Below are 17,060 nucleotides of genomic sequence, written 5' to 3'. Positions count from 1 at the left end.
CTCACAGCCCTTGAATTTGGATCTGTTCTGTAAGTTTCCACAACATCAGGCTAAGGACTAACACCTCAGGCTAAGGAATTGGCGAGAGAGGCAAATAATTAAAATCTCCTTAAAGAGTGGTAAAGTAATTTACACATTTGATTGTAGCTAAGGGGCCCAGAATGGTTTCTGTGAATTTTGCAAGTTTGAAGATGAGTATTGGATTCTGGAATGAAGCTAGAAGGAAGTGGATTCCTGTAACCCTTGCCTTCCAACCCAGCTTGTTTGCCTATAAGCCATCATTCAGTCGTACGAGATGATAAAAATGCACCAGCCCAGGACAGCTTGCAGCTTGTGCATTATTTGTAAACCCAGAGGGGAAATTTCATCAGCAATTTAGAAAAAGACATGATTTGAAAGTGAGAATTGCCCACCTGTGACCTCCCTAGGTAAAACATGGGCCTGCTGCATGTCAGAGCTTAAGCTGTCAACATTATTCTCTGAAAGCCTGAGGTTTACATACCAAATTATGCAAAATCTACCTTTTAAACTAAAGGAAAAAATAAAGGTTACTCACATAACCAGTAGTCTCAGTTATAGATGCGATCATTTTAGAACAAATGCTATTATAATTCCTACTTAAAACTCTCAAGCCCAAGGCATTGCTCTTCCCCATCCCCTTTAACATTTCAAGCAGCAGTTGCTAGAACCAAATTCCCATACACTAAGTGAATTTAACCAGTTTTGTAATAGAAATTCTCACATTCTGTTTTGCCTTACTAGCATAGGGGCGATGGGGAAGGGTGGGAGGAACAAGTAATCATGTGTTTTCAACATTTATCCTGGCTTCTTTTAAGTATTTTGTTTGAATTGTTAAACAATGTATTCCTCCCTTGGAACTGAGCAAGGTGGTGGCATGAACATAGCAATTCTTAATCCAAAGGAAAGAGGACCAAGGGTAGGAGTTAGCTTGGAGGCCTCTGACCTCTGTCCCTTGGAGCATAGGAAAGGGAGCTTCAGGAAGGCTTCATGGAGAAGGGAGTATATGAAGGAGAGGTGTTTGCTAGAGGGCATTACAGGTGGAAAGAAGAGTGTGTGCACAGGCCCAGAAGTGTGAGTGCAGAGCACGTGCAGGAAATATTAATTCAGGTTTTCTGGGGGACTAGGGAAGGCAGTATGGGTAGTGAGGCTATGTGAGAGGAAGAGCCTTGTATGGCTGCCTGAAGGACTTTGATTTTATCATTGGGTTGGAGAATTCTTGTGCGGGTTCTTTTTTTTGACTTTTTATTTTGTATTGGAGTATAAGCCAGCTAACAATGTTGTGAGAGTTTCAGGTAAACAGTGAAGGGACTCAGCCATATATATACATGTATCCATTCTCTCTGAAACTCCCTTCCCATCCAGACTGCCACATAACATTGAGCAGAGTTTCATGGGCTATACAGTAGGTCCTTGTTGTTGTCCATTATAATATAGCAGTGGTAAAGAATCTGCCTTCAATGTAGGAGCCACAGGAAACTTGGGTTCGATTCCTGGGTCAGGAAGATCCTCTGGAGAAGGGCATGGCAACCCACTCCAGTATTCTTGCCTGGAGAATCCCATGGACAGAGGAGCCTGGAGGGCTACAGTCCATGGGGTCACAAAGTCAGACACAGCTGAAGCGACTTAGCACATTAGCACAGGCAACCGTAAGTTCATTCTCAGAGTCTGTGAGTCTTTCTATTTTGTAAGTAAATTCTTTTATATCCTTTCTTTTTAGATTCCACATATAAAGGATGTCCTTCTCTGACTTAACTTCCGTCAGTGTGACACTCTCTAGGTCCATCCATGTTGCTGCAAATGGCATTATTTCGTTCTTTTTAATGGCTGAGTAATATTCCATTGTGTATATGTACCACATCTTCTTATCCATCCAGTTGATGGACATTTAGGTTGCTTTCATGTTTTGGCTACTGTAAACAGTGCTGCAATGAACACTGGAGTACATGTATCCTTTTGGATCATGTTTTTCTCTGGATACAAGCTCAGGAGTGGGATTGCAGGGTCAATGGTAGCTCTATTCATAGTGTTCTTCATAAGTGGCTGTGCCAATTTAAATTCCCACCAATAGTGTGGGAGGGTTCTCTGTTCTCCACATCCTCTCCAGCATTTATTATTTGTGGATTTTTTGATGGTAGCCATTCTGGCTGGTGTGAGCTGATAATCTCATTGTAGTTTTGATTTGCATTTCTCTAATAATTAGCGATGTTGAGCATCTTTTCATGTGCCTCTTGGCCATTTGTATATCCTCTTTGGATAAATGTCTGTTTAGGTCTTCTGCCTGTTTTTCTGATTGGGTTGTTTGTTTTGATGCTATTAAGTGTCATGAGCTGTTTGCAAATTTTGGAGACTAATCCCTTTTTGGTCACATCATTTGCAAATACTTTCTTCCAATCTATGAGTGGTCTTTTCATTTTGTTTATTGTTTCCTTTGCTGTGCAAAAACTTGAGTTTAGGTAGGTCCCGTTTTTTATTTCCATTATTCTAGGAGATGACTTGAAAAAAGGTACTGATATGATTTATGTCAGAGTGTTCTGCCCATGTTTTCCTTTAGGAGTTTTAATGTGTCTGATTGCACATTTAGGTGTTTAATCCATTCTGAGCTTATTTTTGTGTGTGGTGTTAAAGAATGATCTGATTTCATTCTTTTTTATATGTAGCTATCCAGTTTTCCCAGCACCATTTGTTGAACACTGTGTAGTCTTGCCTCCTTTGTCATATATTAATTAACCATAGGTGCATGGATTTATATCTGGGTGTTTTGTCCTGTGGGTTGGAGAATTCTGAGCAGAGCAATGAAGTCTTGAGATTCTAGGTCTTTCTGTGACCTCCCTTTATGGAGGATGGGTTGGAAGGAACCAGTACTAGAGGCAGAGAGATCAGTAAGGAGCTACTCCGATTTTGTTTTAGGATGGAGGGGTTGAAAGAAGGAGTCCATCCTCTCTGTGCATTCATCTCTGTGCCCTCCAGCTAGAAATTGAACATGTTAAATTAAGTAGTTCGATGCTACCATCTAGCTTGTGTCTTGTGTATTTTGCCTTAATATTGCCTCAATCTTAGATTTCTTTAATGGCATCAAGTGTTTTTTTTTTTTTTTTTTACAGTATCTAGTTCACCATGGCCATTTAATAAAAATTCATGGTCGTATCTGTCTGGATTCTTTCAGATGTAAGTGACACACCCACCTTAAATGACCTTTAAGCATGAAAGAGAATTGATTGCTCAAATAACTGAAAAGTCCAAGGGACTGTTCTAGATTCAGGCATGGCTGGATTCAGGAGCTCAAATGATCAAGTATATCTCTTTGCATTACTTGACCCCCGTTTCACTCAGAGTGGCCTTTATTCTCTGGCAGGGTCTCCTAAGTGGTGGCAGAGGTGGTCCCTTGGCAGCTGCAGATTTATCCTTTCAGATTGGTGCCATCTGCAGAAAGAGCTTTTTCTATAATGGCCCCTGAGAGAGTCCTGACTGAGAATGGCTCTCAGTTGGTCCAGCCTGGGTCATGTGCACATCCCTGAATTGTGCCTAGATTGGCCAGGCTGGGTCACATGTCCTTCCCTGCAGCTGGGGTCATGGCCAGGGGGCAGGCAATAATGGAATCAGCACGCGCACACACACACACCACACACGCACACACGCATGCGCACACACACACCACACACACGCACGCACGTGCACACGCGCACACACACACACACACACCGCCCCCGAACCACACAGTCACAGCAGGGAAAATTATAGGCCATTACCAGAAAAAGGAGGAACAGGTACTGGACAGGCAGAGGCTACAGTGTTTCCGTTAGAACAGGAATAAGTATAGGGCTTTAGGGGACACGAACCCATGCTCTCCAATCTGCTTTGAACCTTCCTTTTTATACAAAAGGGAACCAGAGATCACAGAAGTTAAGTAATTTGCCCAAGATCACATAGCTAGACTGGCAGCACTGTTTTGCACTCCCACCAACAATGTCTGAGGATTCAAGTGGCTCTATCCCCTGTCAACACTTAGTTTTGACATTATTTTTTCTAATATTTTAGATTTTTATTTATTTACTGAAGTGTACTTGATTTACAATGTTGTGTTTCTGGTATAAGCAAAGTGATTATTATATACTTTTCCATTATGGCCTATTACAGGATGCTGCATATAGTTTCCTGTGCTACACAGCAGGACCTTGTCGTTTATCTATTTTATATATACCAGTTTGTATCTGCTAATCCCAAATTCCTAATTTATCCATCTTAATTTTCTTTCCCTTTTGGTAACCATAAATTAGTTTTCTATGTCTGAGAGTCTATTTCTGTTTTGTAAATAAGTTCATTTGTATCATGTTTCAGATTCCACATATAAGTGATATATGGTATTTATCTTTGACTTACTTCACTTAGTATGATAATCACTAGTTGCATCCATGTTGCTGCAGAGGGCATTATTTCATTCTTTTTTAATGGCTGAGTAGTATTCCACTGTGTGTTTATGTAGTGTGTGCATGTGTATACCACATCTTCTTTATCCATTCATCTAATGGTGGACGTTGAGGTTGAGTTCACATCTTAGCTATTGTAAATAATGTTGCTGTGAACATTAGGGTGCATGTACCTTTTCAAACTATAGTATTCTCTGGATATATGCTCAGGAATGGGATTGCTGGATCATTTGGTAACTGTATTTCTACTTTTTAAGTAGTCTCCATACTGTTTGCTGTAGTGACTGCACCAGTCCACATTCTACCAACAGTGCAGGATAGTTCCCATTTCTCCACATCCTCTCCAGCATTTGTTGTTTGTAGACATTTTAGTGATAGCCATTCTGATTGGTGTGAGGCGATACCTCATCATAGTTTTAATTTTGCATTTCTCTAATAAGTAGCAATGTTGAGTATCTTTTCATGTGCCTATTGATCATCTGTATGTCTTCTTTGGAGAAATGTTTATTTAGGTCTTCTGCCCATTTTTTTTAATTGTGTTTAGTTTTTTGTTATTGAGTTGTATGAGCTGTTTGTATATTTTAGAAATTAAACCCTTGTTGATTGCATCATTTGCAAGTATTGTCTCCCATTGCATTGGTTGTCTTTTGTTTATGTTTCCCTTTACTATGCAAAAGCTTTTAAGTTTGATATGGTTCTGTTTACTTTTACTTTTATTTCTGTTACCTTGGGAGAGTGACCTAAGAAAACATTGCAACAATTTATGTCAGTGAATGTTTTGCCTATGTTCTCTTCTAGGAGTTTGATATCACATCTGTGTTGAAGTCTTTGGGACATTTGAATGTATTTATTTATTTATTATTTTAATTGGAGGCTAATAACTTTACAATATTGTGGTTTGTGCCATACATCAACATGAATCAGCCATGGGTACACATGTGTCCCACCATTCTGAACCCCCTTCCCACCTCCCTCCCCACCCCATCCCTCTGGGTTGTCCCAGAGCACCGGTTTTGAGTGCCCTGCTTCACGCATCGAACTTGAACTGGTCATCTATTTTACATATGGTAATATAGATGTTTCAGTGTTATTCTCTCAAATCATCCCACCCTCGCCTTCTCCCACATACTCAAAAAGTCTGTTCTTTACATCTGTGTCTCTTTTTACTGTCTTGCATGTAGGGTCATCATTACCATCTTTCTAAATTCCATATATATGTGTTAATATACTGTATTGGTGTTTCTCTTTCTGGCTTACTTCACTCTGTATAATAGGCTCCAGTTTCATCCACCTCATTAGAACTGACTCAAATGTGTTCTTTTTTATAGCTGAGTAATATTCCATTGTGTATATGTACCACAACTTCCTGATCCACTCATCTGCTGATGGACATCTAGGTTGCTTCCATGTCCTGGCTATTATAAACAGTGCTGCAATGAACATTGGGGTACACATGTCTCTTTCAGTTCTGATTTCCTTGGTGTGTATGCCCAGAAGTGGGATTGCTGGGTCTTATGGCAGTTCTATTTCCAATTTTTTAAGGAATCTCCACACTGACCTCCATAGTGGCTGACCTAGTTTGCATTCCCACCATCAGTGTAAGAGGGTTCCCTTTTCTCCACACTCTCTCCAGCATTTATTGTTTGTAGACTTTTTCATGGCAGCCATTCTGACCAGGATGAGATGGTACCTCATTGTGGTTTTGATTTGCATTTCTCTGATAATGAGTGATGTTGAGAATCTTTTCATGTGTTTGTTTGCCATCTGTATGGAGAAATGACTGTTTAGTTCTTTGGCCCATTTTTTGATTGGGTTGTTTATTTTTCTGGAATTGAGCTGCATGAGCTGCTTGTGTATTTTGGAGATTAATTCTTTGTCAGTTGCTTTGTTCCCTATTATTTTCGCCCATTCTGAAGGCTGCCTTTTCACCTTGCTATAGTTCCCTTCATTGTGCAAAGCTTTTAAGTTCAATTAGGTCCCATTTGTTTGTTTTTGTTTTTATTTCCATTACTCTGGAAGATGAGTCATAGAGGATCTTGCTGTGATTTATGTCAGGGTGTTCTGCCTATGTTTTCCTCTCGGAGTTTTATAGTTTCTGGTCTTATGTTTAGATCTTTAATCTATTTTGAGTTTATTTTTGGTGTTAGAAAGTGTTCTAGTTTCATTCTTTTACAGGTGGTTGACCAGTTTTTCCCAGCACCTCTTGTTAAAGAGATTGTCTTTTCTCTATTGTATATTTTTGCCTCCTTTGTCAAAGATAAGGTATCCATAGTTGTGTGGATTTATCTCTGGGCTTTCTATTTTGTGCCATTGATCTATATGTCTGTCTGTGTGCCAGTACCATACTGTCTGGATGACTGTAGCTTTGTAGTATAGTCTGAAGTCAGGCGGGTTGATTCCTCCAGTTCCATTCTTCTTTCTTAAGATTGGTTTGGCTATTTGAGGCTTTTGTGTTTCCATACAAATTGTGAAATTATTTTTTCTAGTTCTGTGAAAAATACCATTGGTAGTTTGATAGGGCTTGTGTTGAATCTATAGATTGCTTTGGGTAGTATACTCATTTTCACTATATTCTTCCAATACACAAACATGGTATATTTCTCCATCCATTTGTGTCATCTTTGATTTCTGTCATCAGTGTTTTATAGTTTTCTATATGTGAAAAGTAAAAGTGAAAGTTGCTCAGTTGTGTCTGACTCAGGCCAGAATACTGGAGTGGGTAGCCTTTTCCCTTTTCCAGTGGATCTTCCCAAGCTAGGAATCAAACCGGGATCTCCTGCATTGCAGGCGGATTCTTTACCAACTGAGCTATGAGGGAAGGTCTTTTGTTTCTTCAGATAAATTTACTCCTAAGTATTTTATTCTTTTTGTTGCAATGGTGAATGGGATTATTTCCTTAATGTGTCTTTCTGTTTTCTCATTGTTAGTGTATGGGAAGGCAAAGGATTTCTATGGATTAATTTTATATCCTACAACTTTACTATATTCATTGATTAGCTCTAGTAATTTTCTGGTGGTGTTTTTAGGGTTTTCTATGTAGAGGATCATGTCATCTGCAAACAGGGAGAGTTTTACTTCTTTTCCAATCTGGATTCCTTTTATTTCTTTTTCTTCTCTGATTGCTGTGGCTAGGTCTTCAAAAACTATGTTGAATAGTAGTGGTGAGAGTGGGCATCCTTGTCTTGTTCCTGATTTTAGAAGAAATGCTTTCAATTTTTCATCATTGAGGATAGTGTTTGCTGTGGGTTTGTGGAATATGGCTTTTATTATGTTGAGGTATGTTCCTTCTATGCTTTCTTTCTGGAGAGTTTTTATCATAAATGGGTATTGAATTTTGCCAAAGGCTTTCTCTGCATCTATTGAGATAATCATATGGTTTTTAATCTTTCAATTTGTTAATATGGTGTGTCACATTAATTTTGTGAATATTGAAGAATCCTTGCATCCCTGGGATAAAGCCCCACTTGGTCATGATGTATGATCTTTTTAATACATTGTTGGATTCTGTTCTCTAGGATTTTGTTGAGGATTTTTACATCTATTTCATCAGTGATATTGGCCTGTAGTTTTCTTTTTTGTGGCATCTTTGTCTGGTTTTGGTATTAGAGTGATGGTGGCCTCATGGAATGAGTTTGGCAGTTTACCTTCCTCTGCAATTTTCTGGAAGAGTTTGACTACGATAGGTGTTAGCTCTTCTCTAAATTTTTGGTAGCATTCACCTATGAAGCCATCTGGTCCTGGGCTTTTGTTTGTTGGAAGGTTTTTGATTACAATTTTGATTTCTGTGCTTGTGATGGGTCTTTAAAAATTTCCTATTTCTTCCTGGTTCACTTTTGGAAGGTTATACTTTTCTAAGAATTTGTCCATTTCTTCCAAGTTGTCCATTTTATTGGTGTATAATTGCTCATAGTAGTCTCATGATCTTTTGTATTTCTGTGTTGTCTGTTGTGATTTCTCCATTTTCATTTCCAGTTTTATTGATTTGATTCTTCTCCCTTTTTTTTCTTGATGGGTCTGGCTAATGGTTTGTCTATTTTCTCAAAGAAACAGCTTTTAGTTTGTTGATTTTTGCTATAGTCTCCTTCGTTTCTTTTATTTCTGCTCTGATTTTTATGATTTCTTTCCTTCTACTAACTTTGAGGTTCTTCTCTTTTTCTAGTTGCTTTAGGTGTAAAGTTAGGTTGTTTATTTGATGTTTCTCGAGGTAGGCTTGTATTGCTATGAATCTCCTCTTAGCACTGCTTTTACTGAATCCCATAGGTTTGGGGTTGTCATGGCTTTATTTTCATTTGTTTCTATGCATATTTTGATTTCCTTTTTTGATTTATTCCGTGATCTGTTGGTGATCCAGAAGCATGTTGTTTAGCTTCCATATGTCTGTATTTTTAATAGTCTTTTTTTTTCCTATAGTTGACATCTAATCTTACCACATTGTGATCAGAAAAGATACTTGAAATGACTTCAGTTTTTTGAATTTACCAAGGCTAGATTTATGGCCCAGGATGTGATCTGTCCTGGAGAATGTTTCATGTGCACTTGAAAAAAAAAGGTGAATTCCATTGTTTTTGGGTGAAATGCCCTATATATATGTCAGGTAGTTCTGACTGGTCCATTGTATTATGTAGAGCTCGTGTTTCCTTGCTAATTTTCTGTTCGGTTGATCTATCCATAAGTGTGAGTGGGGTATTAAAGTCCCCCACTATTATTGTGTTATTGTTAATTTCCCCTTTCTTACTTGTTAGCATTTGCCTTACATATTGAGGTGCGCCTATGTTGGGGGCGTATATATTTATAATTGTTATATCTTCTTGGATTGATCCTTTGATCATTATGTAGCTTCCTTTGTCTCTTGCCACAGTCTTTATTTCAAAGTCTATTTTCTGACATGAGTATTGCTACTCCTGCTTTCTTTTGGTCTCTATTTGCATGAAATATCTTTTTCCAGCCCTTCAGTTTGGGTCTGTGTGTGTCCCTTGTTTTGAGGTGGGTGTCTTGTAGACAGCATATATAGGGATCTTGTATTTCTATCTATTCAGCCAATCTTTGTCTTTTGGTTGGAGCATTTAACCCATTCACATTTAAGGTAATTGTTGATAAGTATAATCCCGTTGCCATTTACTTTGTTGTTTTGGGTTTGTTTTTATAAACCTTTACTGTGTTTCCTGTCTAGAGAAGACCCTTTAGCATTTGTTGAAGAGCTGGTTTGGTGGTGCTGAATTCTCTGTTTTTGCTTGTCTGTAAAGCTTCTGATTTCTCCATATTTGAATGAGATCCTTGCTGGGTACAGTAATCTGGGTTGTAGGTTTTTCCCTTTTCATCACTTTAAGTATGTCCTGCCATTCCCTTCTGGCCTGAAGAGTTTCTATTGAAAGATCAGCTATTATCCTTATGGGGATCCCCTTGTGTGTTGTTTGTTGCTTTTCCCTTGCTGCTTTTAATATTTGCTCTTTCTGTTTGATCTTTGTTAGTTTGATTAATATGTGTCTTGGGTTGTTTCGCCTTAGGTTTATCCTGTTTGGGAGTCTGAGTTTCTTGGACTTGGGTGGCTATTTCCTTCCCCATATTAGGGAAGTTTTCGTTGAAGTCTTTAGGACATTTGAATTTATTTTTGTATATTGTCCGAGGGAGTGTTGTAGTTTCATTGCTTTACATGTGGCTGTCTAGGTTTCCTAGCACCACTTGCTGATAAGACTGTCTTTTCTGCATTGTATATGCTTGCCTACTTTGACGAAGATGAGTTGATTGTAGGTATGCGGGTTTATTTCTGGGCTCTCTATTCTGTTCCACTGATCTATATGTCTGTTTCTGTGCCAGTACCATGCTCTTTTGATTACTGTAAGCTTGTAGTATTGTCTAAAGTCTGGAAGAGTTATGCCTCCAGCTTTGTCCTTTTTCCTCAGGCTTGCTTTGGCAATTCTGGATCTTCTCTAGTTCCGCATAAATTTTAGGATTATTTGTTCTAGTTCTGTGACAGATGTCCTGGGTAATTTGAGAGAGATCACATAAACCCTACATTTAATCTATAGATTGCTTTGTGTAGTATGACCATTTAACAATATTCTTCCAATCCAATAACACGTGATATCTTTCCATGTATTTAAATCATCATCCATTTCCTTTTTCAATGTTTTATAGTTCTCAGCATGTAAATTTTTCACCTCCTTGGTTAGGTTTATTCCTAGTTTTTTTGTGTGTGTGATTTTAAGAGAGATTGTTTTTTACTTTCCATTTGTGATATTTCATTGTTAGTGTAAAGAAATGCAACATATTTCTGTATGTTAATCTTGTATCCTGCTATCTTGCTGAAATTGTTTATTCTGGTAGTTTTTGTGTGGAGTCTTAAGGCTTATATGTATATACATATATATAATCATGTCATCTGCATATAATGACAATTATACCTCTTCTCTTCCAATTTGGATATTTTTAGTTCTCTTTCTTGTCTGATTTCTGTGGCTAAGATTTCCAGTACTATGTTGAATAGAGTGGGCATGCTTGTCTTTTACCAGATTTTGACAAGGCTTTCAGCTTTTCACCATTATTATGTTGGCTTTGGACTTGTCATCAATAGCTTTTATTAGGTTGAGATATGTTCCCTCCATGTCCACTTTGGTAAGAGTGTTTAACTTGAATGGCTGTTGAATTTTGTCAAATGCTTTTTTTGACATCTATTGAGATGATCATGTGGTTTGGCATTATTATCTTTTTTTATATTTTTTTTAGCCATTCAGTAGACATGTAGTGGTATCTCACAGTTGTTTTAATTTGCATTTCCTTAATAGCTAATGTTGGCCTTCTTTTTATTTCTTTTATTTATTTATCTATATATATTCTTTGGTGAAGTGTGTATTCAAGGTTTTTTTTTAACCAGTTTTTCAATAGTTGTTTTCTTACTATTGAGTTTTGACTGTTCTTTCCTTTTTTTTGAGAGAGAGAGTTCTTTCTGTATTCTATATTCTTGTTGAGTAAGTGACATGCAAATAGTTTCTCCAGTCTATAGCTTGTCTTTTTATCTCTTAAATGTCTTTCACAGAGCAAAAGTTTTTAATTTTGAAAGAGTTCAGTTTATCAACTTTTCTGCTATACATGGTACTTTTGGTATCATGGCTTATTCTGCTGCTAAGTCACTTCAGTCGTGTCCGACTCTGTGCGACCCCATAGACGGCAGCCCACCAGGCTCCCCTGTCCCTGGGATTCTCCAGGCAAGAACACTGGAGTGGGTTGCCATTTCCTTCTCCAATGCATGAAAGTGAAAAGTGAAAGTGAAGTCACTCAGTCGTGTCTGACTCTTAGCGACCCCATGGACTGTAGCCCACCAGGCCCCTCCGTCTATGGGATTTTCTAGGCAAGAGTACTGGAGTGGGGTGCCATTGCCTTCTCCGATGGCTTATTCTACCTAATTCTAAGTTCTAAAGATTTTTTTTTCCTGTGTTTTTCTTTTAAAGTTTAATAAGTGTACATTTTACATTTAGATCTGTGATCCATTTTGAGTTAACTTTGTGTAAGAGGTGAGATTTAGATTGAGGTTCATTTTCTTGCATGTGGATGTTTAAATGTTCCGATATACTTTGTGTTTAGACATTTGTCATATTTGTGTGGATCTACTTCCAGTCTCTGTTCTGTCCTAGTCACTATGTGTGTATCCCTTTGCCTCTTGTCTAGGTACATACACATGTAGGATTATTATGTCTTCAGAGTGAACTGACTCTTTCATTATTATGTAACATCCCTCTATATCCCTGGTCATTTTCTTTGCTGTGATGTCTGCTTTATCTGACATTAACGTCTCAATTCTTTCCCCCTCTTCTAGCTACTCTAAAGAGTGAAGTGAAGTGAAAGTTACTCAGTCGTGTCTGACGCTTTGTGACCCCATGGACTATATAGACCATGGAATTCTCCAGGCCAGAATACTGGAGTGGGTAGCCTTTCCCTTCTCCAGAGGATCTTCCCAACCCAGGGATCAAACCCAGGTCTCCCACATTGCAGGCAGATTCTTTACCAGCTGAGCCACAAGGAAAACCCCAAACCCTAAAGAGTAGGGTTTCAGCTTATTACTTTAGCACTTTTTCATAAGTCCAAAAGCAAAAGGCCAGTAATTTATTACCATATTAATCTCTGAGCACTTTAGATTCAGTAATTGGTGGGCTGTGGAAGACAGAGTTTCCTGTGCTTCACAGCTGGCAGGTGAGGTCATCAAGACAGCATAGTTGTTCAGTTATTCACATAATGATTATTCATTTATTTGCTTCTCATCTCTGGGAGAGGCTTCCACATCCCTATCCTGTTGAACTTAGGAATGGTCATGTGACTTGCATTCATCACTGAGATGAGAGAGGAAGTGGTATGTGTCAGTTCTGGTGAGCACCTGTAGAGGTGCTCATGGTTTACTGTGTCTGTCTTCTCTGGTATGAGATGGGCAGTGTGTGTGTGTGTGTGTGTGTGTGTGTGTGTGTGTGTGTGTGTGGCAGGTGTTGGGGTGGGGGGCTTAGCTTGGTTCCTAGTGGCAAGATAGCAGAGCAGAACCACAGCTGAACATGGATGGACACAAGGCATGGATGAGAAATGTAAGCCACCAACATTTTCTTCTTGTCTGTGACTGCAGTATAGGGGATCAAGCCTGGGCTCAATCTATCCTAGGCCTCAGGGCCTTTCCTTTTTTTTTTCTTCTTTGATAAATAGGAGTTAGGAACAGTGCTTCCCCTAAATAGAAATGAAAAAATGTTGGAGAGGGGCCTACAAATGACTGGATTTGAAAGACAAGCTGTCCACTTGTTCACCCTTTGCTTTTGCTGAAAGCACAGTTTACGTTTGGCTCATGTGTTGATCCACCTGTTCTACAGTTAAGGGATGTCATTGTCAGTTCTCCCACAGGAGGAGTGCTAAGCCTCAGCACAGGTTTGTGCTATTGCACTGGGACACTACCGTTGACTCTTTGTAGCTCTCCTTGTAGCTTCTCCCTCCTCTTCCTTAAGAGTGCTCCCATTCTTGACCAATCTGCCCACATGACCTAATTATCTCTCAAAGGCCCCACTTGCAAATACTGTCACACTGGGAATTAGATTTCAACATATTAATCTTGGGGAGACCAGGCTTTCAGTTCCTAGTAGTAAGTGCTCCTTTTGATGAGTGCAGCAGTACCCTAATGTAACATGGCTTATATGTGCAGTTTTGAATGCGAGGATCCCCTGAAACACCCCAACTGCTTCTCTGTAGTGGAATGAGGCTCAGATAGTCTAGCTCCACTTCAGCAGTTAAAGAATCAAAGAGGTGACTTTCAGGTAACAGGACAGTGACATTTCATAATCCAAACCACACTTGGCACTTTGTGTAGGCGGTCACTGCTGTGTCATTGGAAGGCTGTTTGTCTCAGAACTGACTCACAGTTGATAAGTACACCAGGGAGGGGCCAAGTTCTTCCTCTGGATCTCCTGATGGCTCCAGAACAGATAAAGATGCTTATGATATACCTTGTTTGTGCCAGTAATTTTTTAAAAAAGAACTCCAGGAGTCCACTATTGGGAAAAGACTTGTACCTTCCTTCAGCCATTCCTACAGTTCACTTCTGATTGATATTTGTTTTTTTGTTGTTTTTTGGTTGACTTTTGATATCATTGGTTTATAGTTGTTGGCTGTAGAACAATGTCAATACATGGAATGCTGCTTCCCCTAAAGGAGTATCAGTTGTGTTTTAGATGTTTTTGAAGAGGGCATAGATTAGTTAAAGGAGAAAGTCAAATATTTAATTCCTTAGGTGGGACTATCTGAAACTATGCCAATATTTTTTCACCTAGTTACCTTGGCGTTCACTTTGAAAGTACTCAGCAGAGTTTGTTTTCTTGCTTTTTTGGTTCCATTTGTTTTGCTTTTGGCTGCGCTGGGTCTTCGTTGTAGCACACAGGCTCTTTGTTGCACCACAGGGGCATTTTTCTAGTTGCAGAACAACTGGGCGGCTCTGGTTATCGTGCACGGGCTTTTCTTGTTGCCGAGTACAGGCTCTAGAGCAGGAGGACTTCTCGAGTTGCGGCGTGCAGAATTAATTGTCCTGTGGGCATGTGGAATCTGGTTTCCTGACCAGGGATCAAACCTGCATCCCCTGCATTGGAAGGCAGCTTCTTAACCACTGGCCCACCAGGGAAGTCCCCCAACAGGGTTTTTTAATGAACCCTTTTGTAAATAATTTAGTACTCTTTTGAGTAATATTTTAAGCTGGCAAGGTTTTGATTGCTATGATGTATTTTATTAGATACATATTTCTGTGCATAATTTCAGGAAAAGTTCAACAGAGGCTTTATATTTATGTGATTCTTCTCCTATCTTATCAATTTTATTTCTAGGCACAAAGTTTATTAGGACTAGATTCTAAAAAAAAAATAGCTTTATTGAGATATAATTTCCTTAACATACAATTTATCTAGCATGTATAGTTTAATGGTTTTTTTTTTAGCATACTCATAGATTTGTACATCAACACCACAGTCAATTTTAGAACATTTTCATCACCCCCCAAAAGGAAAAAAACCTGTTAGCAGTCACTCACTCACTCCCTATTTCCTCCCACCCACTCCTACCTGCAGCCCTAGACAACTACTCATCTACTTTCTATCTCTATAGATTTTCTATTCTGGACATTCTGTACAATTGAAATCATACAGTATGTAGACTTTTGTAACTGGCTTCTTTTACTTAGCATAATATTTTCAAGGTTCATCCATGCTGTAGCCTGTATTAGTAGTTTATTCCTTTTTATTCCTGAATATTTCAGGAATATTGTTTCAGGAATAATATTGTTTGGACCATGTTTTATTTACCCATTCATCAGTTGATGGACATTTGAGTTGTTTCCTCTTTGGGGCTATTATGAACAATGCTGTTATGAACATTTGTGTATACTTTTTGGTGAAGGTCTGGCTTTTTAGTGACTCAGCTGTCCTTTTACATACTGGTGATATCATAGCTCCATAGAACGCCCCCCCCCCCCATGGCCTCTTGCTCAGTGCCTCCTTTTTAAGGCAGGCAGTTTCCCCAGGCACACACAGCTGGAGTGGTGAAGTTGGGCTCCTTGCTCTCATGTTCAGTGCTTTACCAGTTGAAGTGGAAACACGACAGGAGATGAAGAATTAATTCCATATTACACAGGTTTGTAAAAGCCTTGTAGGCTTTTTCTGTTTGCTGTTTCTTCTGTTTGTCACTTACAACAGTATGGTCTCATCTGAAAGCAAAACAAAAAGTACTACAAGTTAAAAGGTGCCTTAGAGGTTTTTTTTAGTCTAATATCCTCATTATGCAGAAAACCCAAACCTAGAAAAGTGATGTCACTGCCCACCCAAGATCACACTGTGGTACCAGGGCAAGGGTTGGAACTCTGGGCTCTTCATTTCTCGTCCCAGTCCTCATTGTGCCCCGCTTAAGGTGAGCGTTCCTGGCCCAGGTGCTGGATGAAAGGTGGTGCTGTCACTTCGTGTCTCCTCTCTGATAGAATCCCATCACGGGGCTGATGTCAGCCAGTCATGAGCAGAAGGATGCCTGGGTACGGGATAACATCTACAGCATCCTGGCCGTGTGGGGCCTGGGCATGGCCTACCGCAAGAACGCCGACCGCGACGAGGACAAGGCCAAGGCCTACGAGCTGGAGCAGGTAAGGCTGACTGGCAGCTCTAGCCTGGTGCTCAGCACCTTTTCCTTGGACTGAAAAGCCTACAAGGAAGTAACTGTCTGCAAAAAAGCCTGGTGCAGGCGTCGCCTCTGTTTCTGTTGTAGGATATTTGGTCTCTCAACCTCTCATGTCTCTCCTTTTGAGGTTTTTTTTTTTCCCCCTCCATAAAAAACAACAATCACGCTGAGTGGATATCCAAATTTCTAACTAGCTACATTTCTCTTACACATGCTCTGTCAGTTTTATACATACTCACGTAGGAGATGTCATTATAAACTAACATGATTATTTTTAAAGCAGCACACTAGAACTCCACATTTCAAGATGTATGCTCTGTGGAGTCCTCATGTTGAAAGGATATTTATTCAAACAGTGTTGCCACTACTTAAAACAGTTTTGCAAAATGCCTTTCTAGTTTGAATCATTCCAAAGCAGTCTTATTAATTTACAATACCCTTTAATTTTGAACCACGCTGATATTGTCCAGTTTTCATACCCATGTTATCATATGGCACAATGAAGTCCTTTATTGTTTTCCAAAATCAGAAACCAGCATACCTACCAAAGCTAAGACTTGCCATCAGTAAGTATGTAAGAAAATAATCTGCCCCTGAGCACGGAGGTATTTCCAGTGTTCTGAGTAATAGCGTTGAAGTAAGGAGTGAAGGAAAGTTACATGGCTCAAAATAGCCTGGAGTTAAAACTCCCCTCCCGGTCCTCCCCACCATTCTATGCAAAATAAAGAACACTCTCACCGGAAGAAAACAAATAGACATTAAGGTTGATTACACCCAGCTCCCAGCTGGTCCAGCCTCTGGCGATCTCCAGAATTCCTTGCCCCAGCCATTTAAGAGATAATTACTCCGAACAACCTTGGAGAAGAACAGGCCCCCCTTAAGACAGTAGATTTCCACATATATGCCTATTATATACTTACTCTCTTCTTGGTTTAGGGCAGCAGG

The 17,060-nt window shown here is 39.4% G+C and overlaps 1 protein-coding gene across 3 annotated transcripts in view; it reads left to right on the top strand.

Annotated features, from left to right (window-relative positions):
- The window catches only part of PHKA2 (phosphorylase kinase regulatory subunit alpha 2), a 96,711-nt gene that overhangs the window by 13,821 nt on the left and 65,830 nt on the right, over nucleotides 1-17,060 (top strand). For all 3 annotated transcript variants that reach the window (XM_070289849.1, XM_070289847.1, XM_070289848.1), the window contains exon 3: nucleotides 15,922-16,080. In XM_070289849.1, coding sequence (XP_070145950.1) covers nucleotides 15,922-16,080 — 159 coding nt within the window. The remainder of the gene's footprint in view (nucleotides 1-15,921; nucleotides 16,081-17,060) is intronic.

This window comes from Ovis canadensis, chromosome X (assembly GCF_042477335.2).
Source record: "Ovis canadensis isolate MfBH-ARS-UI-01 breed Bighorn chromosome X, ARS-UI_OviCan_v2, whole genome shotgun sequence".
Taxonomy (NCBI): domain Eukaryota; kingdom Metazoa; phylum Chordata; class Mammalia; order Artiodactyla; family Bovidae; genus Ovis; species Ovis canadensis.
The sequence above is the reverse complement of the archived record's forward strand: the minus strand, read 5'-3'. Positions and strand labels throughout refer to the sequence as shown.